A 15,038-nucleotide genomic window follows, 5' to 3' on the forward strand; every position below is an offset into this window, starting at 1 on the left:
GAATATTTTCATGACTTGGAAAGTGCCTAGTTTCAATTCTTTTCCATTACCATAGATTAGTTTTGTTTGTTCTTGGACTTAATATAAATGGACTCAAATAAGTGTGTCTAGCTAATATCTCAACATTTAAAACATTTATTATTTACCCATGTTGTTCCTTGTATTGGTAATTTTTTGATGGCTGAGTCATATTCTATTGTATGAAAATACCACAATTTATTTATCCGTACTTTTATGTATGGACATTTGGGTTATTTCCAGTTTCTGGTTATTATAAATAAGACTGCTCTGAACACTTGTATAAAACTTTTTCTGTGGACATATTTTTTTTTCTCATGGGTAAATATCTAGGAGTTGGATTGCGGACCCCTCAAGCCAAATCTGAGGCTTTATATTTGACTTTCAGCCATCCCATGCTGCATGGATTGGGAAAAATCATATAAATGTGTATCTCTCACCTTGCGTGGGATTCCTTCCTTCTTTAATAAGTCAAATTCTCTGCCTGGAGAACTTAGTCCTTCTACAATGCCTTCAAATTATTGTTTTTTAAAAAATATTTGTCTAGAGGCTATAATTTTTATTTGTAAGGAGGTTAATGTAAACTACTTCCTACTATTACCAGAATAGAAACTCTAAAAGTATTATTTTAAATTGTTAAATCTGATTCTATCCCTTCTCTGCTCCAAACTCACCAAAGCCCTTAAGATCTTACAATTGCATTTAAGGCCTTACATGATCCACTCTTATAATTGCCTTTAAGACTTTATGTGCTCTATAATCCCCCTTTTCCCCCTCGGTCCACTACCTGTCTTCTTGACCTTCACCTTTTAGCATCCTATATCTGGCTCAGTTTGGATACTTGAATCTCTACCTCAAATGTTCTTTTCCTGGATTTTCATATGGCTGGCCTGCCTTATCTTCTTCAGCTCTTTGTGTAAATGTCACATTTATAAGTGAGTCTTGCCCTGATTATCATAATGAAAAGTGCCCCCACCTCTATGGTACTTTCTTACTTCATTTTTCTCCATAAAATTTATTATCTGGCCCACTATATATTTTACTTATTTATTTTTTTTATTGTCTGTCTCTACTACTAAATAATAAGCTTCATAAGGGCAAGAATTTTTGTCTGTTTTGTTCACTGCTGTATTTCACTGCTTTAAATACCTTTGGGATATAGTGGGTTTTCAAAAATAGTTGTCGAATGAATAAACATGCAATATCCGTGCATTATAAATTGTCCTATTTAATGTTCAGTTTCTTAAGTTTTCTTATAAAAGGGATATTTATATTTATTGGTAGAGATAAGAACAGTAAAGAGAGGAGGGTGTGGATTGTATTTTGTATTTCCTAGTTTTTTTGTTTTTTGAAATATATTTTTATTGATTTCAGAGAGAAGGGAGAGGGAGAGAGAGTTAGAAACATCAATGAGGAGAATCATTGATCAGCTGCCTCCTACACACCTCCTATTGGGGATCAAGCCTGCAATGCGAGCATGTGCCCTTGACTGGAATCGAACCTGGGACCCTTCAGTCTGCAGGCCGAGGCTCTGTCCATTGAGCCAAACAAGCTAGGGCTATTTCCTAGTTGTTGTTTTTTTGAGTGTGTGTGTTTTCATTTTGGTTGTACTTTAAGCCTTTTGTGGTTCACCTGTTTCATGACTTGAATTTTGCTGGAATACTAGATTCAATCATTTACAGCTTGTCCTCTTTAAAAGTGGGAATATAGAGAGAATTACTTTAGTTTGAAACAGATTCTCCAGGGGGAAAAAGTGACATCATTAGCTGTTGATGCAGCAATCAATTTAAAGAGGTTTAGATCCAAGAGACCTTGATCAATCTTATTTGGCACTGAAATGTATTCTCTGCTTCATACATAATTAGCTAAAACCAGAACCATTAATAAATTAAATAAAGATTTCACTAATGCCGAAGAACTGTGCTGTTAGTAAAATTACTCTTATTATGTCATACTATTCAAAGATGTGTACTTGCTAAATTTAATGTACCTTTTCAGAGTGTTGCCAATTGTGAGAGCATTAGTTGAATTATATTTCAGTGTCCTCAAACTTATACTATTAGCTTTATATATTCTTGGTATATAGAGAGGTAGCAAACAGTTTGAAGGCAGATTCATCGATGTTTTCCCTCAACACCTTACAACTTGGATATCAAGACCATGATTAGGGCCCTATCCAGTTTGGCTCAGTGGGTAGAGCATTGGCCTGTGGACTGAAGGGTCCCGGGTTTGATTCCAGACAAAGGCATGGTCAGGGGCACATACCTGTGTTGCGGGCTCTATCCCCAATAGGGGGTGTGCAGGAGACAGCCAATCAATGTTTCTCTCTCATCATTGATGTTTCTATCTCTTTTTCTCCCTCTACCTTCCTCTCTGAAATCAATAGAAATATACTTAAAAAAGAAAAAAGACCATGATTAGGTATTTTGGTCAAGTTTGTGTGTTAAGCAGTATAATTAAGTTCCATGCCACCCTAGCAGTAAGACTAGGTTGACTTTTTTGTTTTGTTTTGTTAATCCTCACCTGATGATATTTTTTCCCCTGTTGATTTTTTTGAGAGAATGGAAGGGACGGGGGAGAGAGAGAGAGAGAGAGAGATAGAGAGAGAGAGAGAAAGAAAGAAAGAAAGAAACATCGATGCGAGAGAGACACATCGATTGGTTGCCTTCCGAACATGCCCCAACCTAGGCTGGGATCAAGCCTGCAACTGAGGTACATGCCCTTGACTGGAATCAAACCCACAACCCCTCCATTTGAGGGCCGATGCTCTAATCACTGAGAAAAACTATCCAGGGCCTACATTGACTTTTGTGGCATCTAAACTTGAGGGTATAAGTTAAGAAGTATCCCTAAGTTGTGATATTTGTAATAAAACATTTGTACCTCTTATGATTTGATGTAGCAGCGACATTAAAAAAAGACATTGGTTCAGTTACTTTTGGATTTGTTAAAAATATATATTTTTATTGATTTCAGAGAGGAAGGGAGAGATAGAAACAAAAATTGATGAGAGAGAATTATTGATTGGCTGCCTCCTGCACACCCCTTACTGGGGATTGAGCCCGCAACCCAAGCATGTGCCCTTGACAGGAATCGAACCGGGGACTCTTCAGTCCGCAGGCCGTTGCTCTATCCACTGAGTCAAACTGGCTAGGGCTACTTTTGTATTTTGATGTCCTCTCGACGTTTCCTAATGGGTAGCTTTATGCAGTGTGATTTGTACAGTATGCTTTGTACAATATTGACTAAAGTTTATCTATTTGCAACTATGTGATATATGGTAATATACACATCTATATAATATGGATACCATATTATATAATGGTAATTTCTGAGATCCTGACATTGTCTTTATCTATATATATAAGGAGCCAGGGGCCATCACATCTGAAACAACCGAATGGATGACCGAACAGGCTGAGTGGGGTGACGAGGCTGGCAGGGGGCTTAGTGAGGGACAACCAAACGACTGAGCAGCAGGCTGCGTGGGGTGACCAGGCCGGCAGGGGGGTTAGTGAGGGATGACCAAACGACTGAGCATCAGGCTGCGTGGGGCAACCAGGCCGGCAGGGGGGGCAGTGAGGGGAGACCAGGTTGGCAGAGGGGGCAGTATGGGGGGGCCAGGCCAGTAGGGAAGGCAGTGGGGGCGACCTGGCCAGCAGGGGGCAGCAGTGAGTGGTGACCTGGCCAGCAGAGGGGGCAGTTGGGGGTGACCAGGCTGGCAGAGGGCGGCAGTGAGGGGCAACCAGGCCAGCAGGGGGGGCAGTTGGGGGTACCAGGTCACCGGGGGAGGGCCAGTTGGGGGCAACCAGGCTGGCAGAGGGGGGCAGTTGGGGGTGACCAGGTTGGCAGGGGGGGCAATTAAGGGCAATCAGGTCGGCAGGCAGAGGTGGTTAGGGGTGATCAGGCTGTTGGGGGGGAGGCAGTTAGGGGCGACTAGGCAGGCAGGCATGTGAGCGGTTAGGAGTCAGTAGTCCTGGATTATGAGAGGGATCCCGGATTGGAGAGGGTGCGGGCTGGGCTGAGGGTACAGGTTGGGCTGAGGGGACCCCGAATTTCGTGCACCGGGCCTCTAGTATATTTATAAATGTCACAATAGAGGATTCTTTCTCTAGGATGCAGGTAGTGTGGCTTGTTCCTTGGAGGCTTATTGCCTTATGTTCTTCCAATGATGAGGATGGCAAAGGTGATTGGTAGCAGCCAGCTAAAGATGTTCTCCCATTGTATCTATACATTTTTCTATTACAGCATTTAGTATATTGTATCTTTTTAAACATAATATTAATAAATTATAACTTACACATTCCAATCAGTATCCTTTTAAATTGTACACTTTGATGAATTCTTATAGTTGTATACCCATGAGATCAAGATACAGAGCATTTTCATCACCCCCTAAAGCAGCGGTTCTCAACCTGTGGGTCGCGACCCCTTTGGGGGTCGAACGACCCTTTCACAGGGGTCACCTAAGACCATCAGAAAACACATATATAATTACATATTGTTTTGTGATTAATCACTATGCTTTCATTATGTTCAATTTGTAACAATGAAAATACATCCTGCATATCAGATATTTACATTATGATTCATAACAATAGCAAAATTACAGTTATGAAGTAGCAACGAAAATAATTTTATGGTTGGGGGTCACCACAACATGAGGAACTGTATTAAAGGGTCGCGGCATTAGGAAGGTTGAGAACCACTGCTCTAAAGTTTCCTCATGCCCCTTGGCAGCCTCGTCATCCCCTAAACCTGGTCCCAGAATCTGCTTTCTGTCACAGATTGCATTTTCTAAGATTTTATAACAATAGAGTCATACAAATATACTTTTTCTGTCTAGCTTATTCCACTGAGTATGATTTTGAGGTTCATCCATGTTGCATATATTTTTTTTATTGTAGGGTAGGGTAGTATTTTATCATAAGGATATATCAATTTGTTTATCCATTCACATTGATGGATATTTGGGCTATTTCCAGTTAGGGGCTATTTTTAATAAACCTGTTAACATTCATGTACACAGACGTATGTTTTAATTTCTCTTGGGTAATACTTAGGAATGGTTGACAGGTTGTAGCGTTGGTGTTTTATAAGAAACTGCCAAACAGTTTATACTATTTTACATTCTAATTAGCATTTTTTTTACATCCTGGCCAGCACTTGGTATTGCCATTCTTTTAAATTTTAGCATTTTAATGTGTGTGAGGATATTGAACATAAGGATGTTGAACATCATTTTTTGGTGTTTATTGGCCATTTGTATATTTCTTTTGTCAGCTATCTGTTCAAATCCTTCCCCATTTTTGTGTGTATTTCTTTGTCTTATTATTGAGTTGTAAGAACTCTTTATATAGCTTGGATACAAGTTCTTTGTGAGGTATATATATTGTGAATATTTTATCAGTCAGTGGCTTACCTTTCCTTTTTCTTAAGTGTGACTTTTGAAGAACAGAATTTTTAATTTTGATGAAGTCCAATTTGTAATTTTTTTATGGTTTATGATTTTAATATTCTAGCTAATAACTATCCCAAGATCACAAAGATTGTCTTTTGTGTTTTCTGCTAGAAGTTTGAAGGTTTTAGTACTTACATTTAATCAATGGTCCATTTTGAGTTCATTTTTGTGTTTGGTGTTAGGTAGGGTTGCTGTTCATTTTGTTCCCATGTAAGCATCTAGTAGGTAGCTCCAGCATCATTTTCCTTGGCATCTTCACCAGGAGTCAGTTGATGGGTATAAATGTCTGTCTTGTTGCTAGTGCCACATTCATTGTCTTTATTGCTGTAGCTTTATAATAAATCTTAGAGTTAGGTAGTGTAGATTCTCCAACTTAAAAAAAAAACTGCTTTGGCTTTTTTAGGTCATATGCATTTCCATTTAAATTTTAGAACCAACTTGTCAGTTTCTATAAAAAGTGCCTGCTGGGAATTTAATTGGATTGCCCTAAATCTGTAAATCACTTTTGAAAGAATTGACATCTTAACAACACTGAGACTTTAAATTCATGAACATGGTATATATCTCTTCATTTATTGATATCTTATATCACAATTGTTTTGTACATGTTTTGTCTTCATTACTAGACTTGGAGCTTTTGGGTCAGAGATGGTAAGTTTATTGATTTTAATGTCCCAGCACCTAAGACAGTATAAAAGTTAGGTCCATACTCTTATGATTTTTCTCCTTTCTGACTGCTGCTTTTAGTCACATTTGCTACTTTCTCCTTGTTTCCACAACCTCTAAATTTTGCATTGTGACAGAATGCCTTTGTCACTTTTTGGTGATCTTAATTTTGATCTCTTGGTAAAGATGCTGTTTGTTTTCTCTATTGCATCATTACTTTTTTTTTTTTTTGTAACTAAAAAGCCATTGTGGGTAGATGCCTTGTGACTCTGCATTCCATGTCAAACTTTCACTACTTAGATTTAGTATCGTTTGCTGATTCTTACTTGAATCAGTTTCTTGTAACTTTTTTGATTTTGGTATAATTTCAAAATTAGAGAAAAGTTGCAATAATAATATAAGGAACTTCCATATATAGAGTGTCCCCAAAATATGTAGGCACACTTTGAATAGTTATTAATTCCAGTTATTTTCGTTCTTTTCAGATTTAACCCATTGGAGTTAAGAATTATTTAAAGTGTGTATACATTTTTTGGGGATACCCTATATTCTTTACTCCAATTCACTAATTTTTAAAAAAATATATATTTTTATTGCCAAAACGGGTTTGGCTCAGTGGATAGAGCGTCGGCGTGCGGACTGAAGGGTCCCGGGTTCGATTCCGGTCAAGGGCATGTACCTGGGTTGTGGGCACATCCCCCGTGGGAGATGTGCAGGAGGCAGCTGGTCGATGTTACTCTCCCATCGATGTTTCTAACTATCTATCTCTCTCCCTTCCTCTCTGTAAAAAATCAATAAAATATATTTAAAAAAATATATATATATATATTTTTATTGATTTCAGTGGGGAAGGGAGAGGGAGAGAGAGAGATAGAAATATCAATATGAGAGAAAATCATTGATCAGCTGCCTCCTGCATACCTGACACTGGGGATCGAGCCTGCAACCCCGGCATGTGCCCTGATTGGGAATCGAACGGTGACCTCCTGGTTTATAGGTTGATGCTCAAACTGAGCCACGCTGGCTGAGCCAATTCACTAAGTTTTTACATTTTACATTATTAATCTGTTAAATGGTGATAATAAGAATAGCTCTCTCAAGTAGTATTGGTTTTGTCTCCTACTTTCACTTAAAAGTCTGTTTTGTTTCTCTTACTGTTCTGTGTAACTGTAAAGTGTTCTTTTATAACTCTAGTTATTCTTTCTATATTTCTTCATTTAAGGTTTCTGAATCATTTTCTGTAAATTTTTTTGTGCATCTGTATATATGTCTATACCTACATATGAGCTTAGCAGTGTTATTTTTCTTTTTGAATTAATCTTTCATGTGATCTTGGGACAAATATTTTTTAAATCACAAAACTCAATAGAAGGGCTATGAAATTAAAGAAAGCCAATCCACAAAACTCTTCAGAAATGACTTTAAAAAAAATTACCTTTTCTTGTGAGTGTTCTTTGATTCATTTTAATTTAGTTCAATCTACATATGTATAAAAGCCTAAGTGACCATTAAGATTGGTCGACCAAATGATCGGTCAACTGGCTGGTAGCTATGACATGCACAGACCATCAGGGGCCAGATGCTCAATGCAGGAGCTGTCCCCTGGTGGGCAGTGCACTTCTACAGCTAACCTTCTGTGGCCAGCCAACCTCCCGCAGTTCCTCCCCCCGGCCGGCCAGCCAACCTTCTGTTGTCCCTCCCCCCTGGCTTGCCAACCTCCTGCAGTCCCTCCCCCCTGACTGGGCGAGACAGCCCCGATTGGCCCCCATCGCCAGCCAGGCTGAGGGACCCAACCTGTGCATGAATTCATGCACTGGGCCTCTAGTTTATGTATAAAGTGCCTACTCTATTTGAAAGTTACCATAGAAAAAAATAGGTGATCAAAATGTCTTATATTTACAATGCTTTGCAGTTTCCAGAACACATTGAATATGGGAATTTAATTTTTTATTTGATACTAGAGGCCCGATGCATGAAGATTTGTGCAAGCTGGCCGCCGCCTTCCGCCTTCACTCTGGGTCAGAGCTGCCTCCCGCCCACTCTGGGCTGGTTCCGTGGCTGCCGCCTAGAGGCCGGCCCTTGGCGGCCGGCTGGGGCTTGCAGGAGGCTTGGCTTCCTTCATTGCTGGGGCGATGAAGGAAGCCAAGCGTCCTGCCCGAATGAAGCCAAGTATCCTGCCCGCTCTGGCCGGCTCCGCCATCTTTGTGGCTATGGGAGCCGCCATATTTGTCATGGAGTGATGGTTAATTTGCATATTACCCTTTTATTAGTGTAGATTACCAATAACTTAGAAAAGTAGATAGTTCAGATAGACTTATTTCTATTTCATATGAGTAAATTGAGAGTTTAGAAGATTGTGATTTAACCTGGGTTAAGTAACTCGTGAGTGCAGCTTAAGCATGAACCAAAGCATAAGCTTTAAGTTCTTTTTAATTCTCCCACATACCTGTATGCAGTGACTAAGCATATATTAATTTATGCAAAGATCTGACCACAGTGGGGTATGCTGTTCACTTAAAGCACTATTTATCTTCATCATTTATCTTAAGTGCTTACAAGACAGGGATAGAATCAGTTAAATTAGATCAAAGAAGTATCTTATAGGTTCATATGAAATCCTACAAGATGCCATGTATATATGCTTGTATATACGAGAGTGGTTATGTCATGTTTTTTCCCCCATTTTATTGTAGGCTCTATTGTATAACTATTGAAAACAGTGGAGGGCTGGTATTAAAGACTTACTGTGATCAGTGTTAAAGATCCATGCATTAAGGATCCTTACTTAACATGCACTATTAAATTGATATTTTACTTGTGGTATTATGGATTATGTTTCTGCAACATCTTCCCCATAACTTCTAAAAGGTTCAGTGCCAGAGAGAACAGAATTGTATCTTTATTTTCACATCACATCCTCTCTCGAATAGATAATACTTCCATTGCTCTCTTTCCAATTTGGCTTTGAGTCACTGCTGTGATTCTAACTGTTGAACAGGCTTCCAAGTTAGCAATTAGTATTCTGATTAAGTAAAAATTCTTCTGAGGCTGCCATTCTTACCAGTGCAGCTAAGGTAGTTGACTAAATCGGAGTCATTGTCAGAGGCATGTGACAATTGGCATTTCATAATACTTCCCTAAATAATGATACTTGAGCTTTACTGGAAATTAAATCTAAAATTTTGTACTCATAGTTCTGAGGTTGGAGAAACCAATAATCTGTCAAGTTCAATAAAGCCACATTTATGCTGCTTTAACCTGTCTTTACTATGTTTGCCTTACTTGATTAACTTTTGCTATTGTGCTAATTAATAAATTAAAAGGAAATATTCTAATTAGTTTGTGTCATAACTGGGAACCATAGTAAGTTAGAGTACTTTAGAAAGCATGATAGTCTATTGGGTAACACCTGCTCACTAGTAGATAGCAATTCTTTGCCTGGCTCTATTCCAGTCTCACTAACTGTGTCTAAATGTGTGAACCTCTTACCATCTGGGTACTTCAATTTCTCCCTAAATTAAGAAAAAACGTCTTCCCTGTGTTCTACCTAATACAAGGAGTTTTGAAAGATAAAGGAAGGTCATTGAAGGGATTATGACCAATATATACTATTTACTAGTTAAAATTCATAACTACTTAAAAATCATTGGCTTTGAAATATACTATTTTAAAATAGTAATGCACTATTTAAAAACCATTGACTCTCTTAGTGTGCTTTATTGCTTAATCTTGGAATTTTTATTTTTAGAGCAGATTGTATTTAAAGACCAGTTTTACTGTTGAATTTGACAGTCATGGCATGAGGCCAATATAATGAGCCTGAAGGAAGAATTTGCAGAGTATGCAGGTTAAAGGAGCTCTGGAGCTGACTTTCCATATAGTCCAGGCTATCCATATTCATTCCTGCTAAGTGGAGATTTGCTTAAAGTTGTGTGTTTTCTTCCTTCTGTATCATCTGATTCTAATCTGCACTTCTCTTTTATAGCTAGAGACGGTTGGATGGCAGCTTAACCTTCAGATGGCTCACTCTGCTCAAGCAAAACTAAAATCTCCTCAAGCTGTATTACAGCTAGGAGTGAGCAATGAAGATTCAAAGGTAAGAAATGGTAGCACACTGAAATGATGTATTTTTTTTTTTTTTTTTTTTTTACTAGGTCTTGTACTTTAGCACAACCCAGGTTTTTGTTCTCTGGGTTGAAAATTTAAACACAATTCAATTAAAATTAAACAAGGTTTAACGAATCGACTGATCCTTATTTGTGACAGGTTTTGATGTCATATTTACACATATCACTTTGTTATTTATTTGAAGAAATAGCTTATCTTGTAAGGTGCCTTTCTTGCAAGAACATTTCTTAATGTCTTCTTTTAAATTCTGCAGTGGAAAAAATTGGTAGTAGCCATATAAAATTATAATTTTAATGTCTTGTATATTTGTGGATATTCCTGGGTGTTTTGTGGTTTAGCCTGAATACATATGGTAGAGGGAATATTATTGTTCAGCCAATACTGGACTATGAAGATGATCTGCGTTGTGTTTGTGTTTTTGTAGTAGGTGTGTGCATATGTTTAGATTTCAGCTCTTGCAAAATAGAATTTTTGATTAGTTTTGTACTGCATGGTGATTTCTTCTTTAGTATTTGTTTCAGAAAACTTGGGTGTGTTATCAAAGGTTAAAGAGTTTTATGGAATAGTTTTTCTTACTATAACATAGATAGAAATGCATATTTCAGATACAATGAGAGCTGTTTTTATATTTTTAAATCATAATTATCTTTTTAAAATAGGAAAGGGGGAGTTATTTTAAGACAAAATAGAGGTGAGACTGAGGTAGAAAGAACTGAGGAAGGAGAGATTACTATCGCTGCATGTGATCAGAGAATAATGGAAGAAATGTTATTATTTATAACATTTGAAGGATATTGAAGGATGGGAATATTATGACTTATTTGTTAGCACCTCCATTATTTATCATGTCATACACATTTCTGTCTTCGTTAAGGACTGGGTCCAGTGCCTCGCCCAGGTTACATGTCTACAAAATTTTACTAGTTCTTGTACTTTATCGTTAGCATGGTCTTTGTTCTCTGTATTGAAAATTTAAACACAATTCAATTAAAATTAAACAAGGATTAATAAGATTGAATTGGGTCTTTTAAATAATTTTTTATTTGATTTATTGGGGTGACATTGGTTAATAAAATTATATAGCTTTTAGGTGTACAGTTCTATAACACATCATCTGTATATTGTATTGTGTGTTCACCATCCCAAGTCAAGTCTCTTTCCTTCACCATTTGTTTCTCCTTTATCCCTCCACCTCTGCCTCCCTTTCCTCTGGTAATCACCATTCTGTTGTCTGTGTCTATGAGGTTTTTTTTGGCTTAATGTTTTCAAGGTTTTTTTTTCACCCCAACCTACTAAACCCCCTCTCCTCTCTGGCAGCTGACAATCTGTTTTTGGTATGTGAGTCTGTTTCTATTTCATTTATTTTATTTTTTAAATTATTCTTTACTGTTGAAAGTATTACATATGTCCACATTTTCCCTCTATTGACCTTCTACAGCCCACCCCTAGCATTCCCCCCGACCCCAGGTCTTCAGCACCCTATTGTCTGTGCCCATGGGTTATGCATATATGCATACAAGATTTTTGGTTGATTACTTCCCACCTACCCATCCTCCCCAGCCTTCCCTCTGAGATTCCGCACTCTGTTTCATGCTCCGAATCTCTGGATCCACTCTGTTCATCAGTTTATTTTGTTACTTAGATTCCACATATGAGTGAAATCATATGGTACTTGTCCTTCTTTGACTGGCTTATTTCACTTAGCATAATGCTCTCCAGGTCCATCAATGCTGCTGCAAAGGGTAAGATTTCTTTTTTTTTTTTTTAACCAAGTAGTATTCCATTGTGTAAATGTACCACAGCTTTTTTATCCACTCATCCATTGATGGATACTTGGGCTGCTTCCATATCTTGGCTGTTGTAAATAACACTGCAATGAACATAGGGATGCATTGATTCTTTTGAATTAGTGTTACAGTTTTTCATGGTTTCTGTGTCCTTCTCCATGATGTTGAGTATCATTATAACTATTACTTTGAACTTTATCCTATACTAGAGCCTGGTGCACGGATTCGTGCACCGGTGGCGTCCCTTGGCGTTGCCTCTGGGGATTGGGCTGAAACCAGCAGTCCAACGCCACCTGCTGCTCCTACCTGCTGCTCCTACCTGCTGCTCCTGCTCATCCCGGCCCCGCTGCACCTGCTACTGGCTTGCGCAGAGTCAGTCCTGATCAGAAGAGGCTCACACTGCCGCAGCGGTGTTCGCTAGTTGTGAGTCCTGTGTCTGGTGCCTGTTGGTCCGTTGAGCGGCACTCCCACTGTGGGAGCACACTGACCACCAGCGGACAGCTCCTGCGTTGAGCGTCTGCACCTTGGTGGTCAGTGTGTATCATAGTGATTGGTCAACTGGTCGTTCGGTCGTTCAGTCATTTGGTTGCTAAGGCTTTTATAGATCTCCTTATATAAAAGCCTAATATGCTAAGTGTCTGGCTTGAGCAGTCGCTATGACGTGCACTGACCACCAGGGGGCAGATGCTCTGACCGGTAGGTTAGCTTGCTGCTGGGGTCCAGCTGATGGGGACTGGGAGAGATGGGCTGGACACGCCCTGGAGCTCTCCCGCAGTCCCGCCCCAGCCAGCCAGCCCCCATCGGCCCCAATCGGGACTGGGTGAGATGGCCCTGATCAGCCCCGATCACCGGCCAGGCCAAGGGGCCCCACCTGTGCACAAATTTGTGCATTGGGACACTAGTATAGATAATAATATGCTAAGTGTTCGACCATTTGACCAGTCGCTATGATGCACACTGACCACCAGCGGGCAGATGCTCTGACTGGTAGGTTAGCTTGCTGCTGGGGTCCAGCTGATCGGGACTGGGTGAGACAGGCCAGACACACCCTGGAGCCCTCCTGTGGTCCCTCCCCAGCCCCCATTGTGCACTGGTCCAAGGGACCCCACCGGTGCACGAATCCGTGCACCAGGATTCTAGTATCTGCTAAATTGCTTGCCTCCATTTCATTTAGCTCTTTTTCTGGAGATTTATCCTGTTCTTTAATTTGGGGTCTATTCTTTGTCTCCCTATTTTGCCTGCCTTTCTGTGTTTGTTTCTATGTACTAGCTAGATCTCCTATGACTGCCAGCCTTGGTAGGATGGCCTTATATCGTAGGTGTCCTGTGGGGTCCAGTGGTGCAGTCTCCTGATTACCTGATCTGGTTGCTTTAGGAATGTCCCTTGTGTGGTTTACATGGTCCCGCCTTTTGTACTTGAGTCTTGGTTTCTATTGGCCCATTTGTGTCTAGGATTGACCCTCAGGCTGGCTGACTGAGGATTGACCCCTACTACAGAGTACAGGCTGCTGTGCAGGTGCTGACCACATGAAGCTTAATTTGCCGCAGGTGTCTCCCTTTGGGTATGCACTTGTGAAGCTAATTGGATCCTGTTCTGATGTTATCTGAAGCTGCCCACTTGGTGTGTGGGTTCTGGTGCATCTTTGGAGGGACTCAGGTGCAGGCTAATGTTTGATGCTGCCTATGACTGACCCTGGGCAACCTGTTTGGAGTGACAAAGCAATCCACAGTTTGTGGCTGCCTCTGCTGGACCTGGATGTGTATGGGAAGGACAAAACTGTGCACTAAGTCCAGTTTTTACCAGCACCAGGCTCTGGATCAGGTCAGCAAAAGACCCAGTGCACCCTGAGATCTTCCTCCACCTGCCTCAGCCTGCTGGCTGCCTCATAGGCTTATAGGTTGGAAGGATACTATTTGACTATATGTTGGATGCTTTAAGTGTCATGACTTTGTCAATGCTTGACTCTGGGATGCTTAAGTCTTCCCAGCAATTTTGGATGTCTTCAAAATATGTCTACTGGTTATATTTTTAGGCAGTAGGAATAAACGAGTAATGCTTCTAGTCAAAGAGTCATGTTTTTAATTCATATTATTCAGGAAGTCTATACAGATGTGAGATCTAACTCATTTGCGATATAGTTTTGAATACATAGAGGTTTTGTAATTTTGTGTGTTGCTCTTCTGAAATTTTGAATGGACTCTTATAACTTGCAGATATAAAGAAGCATTTTCATTAATAAGTGGACACTCAGGGGAAAAGAGCAGCACAAAATGTAAAGGTTATTTTCATTCTGTGAGTAGATTTAAGTAAACCTCTTTCTCTGTATTGCCTGTGTCCCCTATAGCATTGTGTGGAATTAGTCCCTGTTTCTCACATATGCTAAACGATGTACATGTGAGGGAGTGCACAACCACTATCAACCTGGACAGAAACATGCAATCTCCAAGTGAAGTGGTGTGCCTTGTCGTAAAAGAACAGTTAACTTCTACACTTCTGTTCTCCTCAGTTAAACCTGCCTGGAATTTTTACTTTTTGTTGTTGTTTGTTTGTTTACATTCTCCCTGTTTTTATGTTCTAGAGTTCTAGTCTTTGTACTCTTATTATATCTGGTAACTGGATGTTAATTGTTATGTAACTCCTGTTATTAAGGACCACACACTACTTTTCCCTAAACACTTGTTCTTTTCTGAAATGAGAATGCTGGAATTCTTGACAAGTTGGAATATTAGGTAAAAGGAATATGAGTATGGATGATGTTTTAAAAACCAACTTTATTAAACGAAGGGAGAGCTATTATTAAGAGGAAAATTAAAAGTTAATCACTGGTTAATTTATGATACAAAGTACCATAAAGTACAAAGTTGTTATACTTATGAAATTGGCATTTATTTAAACAAGAAGCAGTAGGTAAAATTATTTTAAAGGTATATTTTATAGGATAGGTTTCTTGAAAATATACATATACTAAAATTATTCTG

At 39.4% G+C, this 15,038-nt stretch overlaps 1 protein-coding gene across 3 annotated transcripts in view; it reads left to right on the forward strand.

Annotated features, from left to right (window-relative positions):
• COMMD10 (COMM domain containing 10) overlaps nt 1-15,038 on the forward strand; it is a 156,581-nt gene that overhangs the window by 15,364 nt on the left and 126,179 nt on the right. For all 3 annotated transcript variants that reach the window (XM_070411480.1, XM_070411482.1, XM_070411481.1), the window contains one exon: nt 10,131-10,241. In XM_070411480.1, coding sequence (XP_070267581.1) covers nt 10,131-10,241 — 111 coding nt within the window. The remainder of the gene's footprint in view (nt 1-10,130; nt 10,242-15,038) is intronic.

The sequence above is a fragment of the Myotis yumanensis genome, unplaced genomic scaffold (assembly GCF_028538775.1).
Source record: "Myotis yumanensis isolate MYYU_CA2020_CCGP unplaced genomic scaffold, mMyoYum1.0.hap1 SCAF_4, whole genome shotgun sequence".
Taxonomy (NCBI): domain Eukaryota; kingdom Metazoa; phylum Chordata; class Mammalia; order Chiroptera; family Vespertilionidae; genus Myotis; species Myotis yumanensis.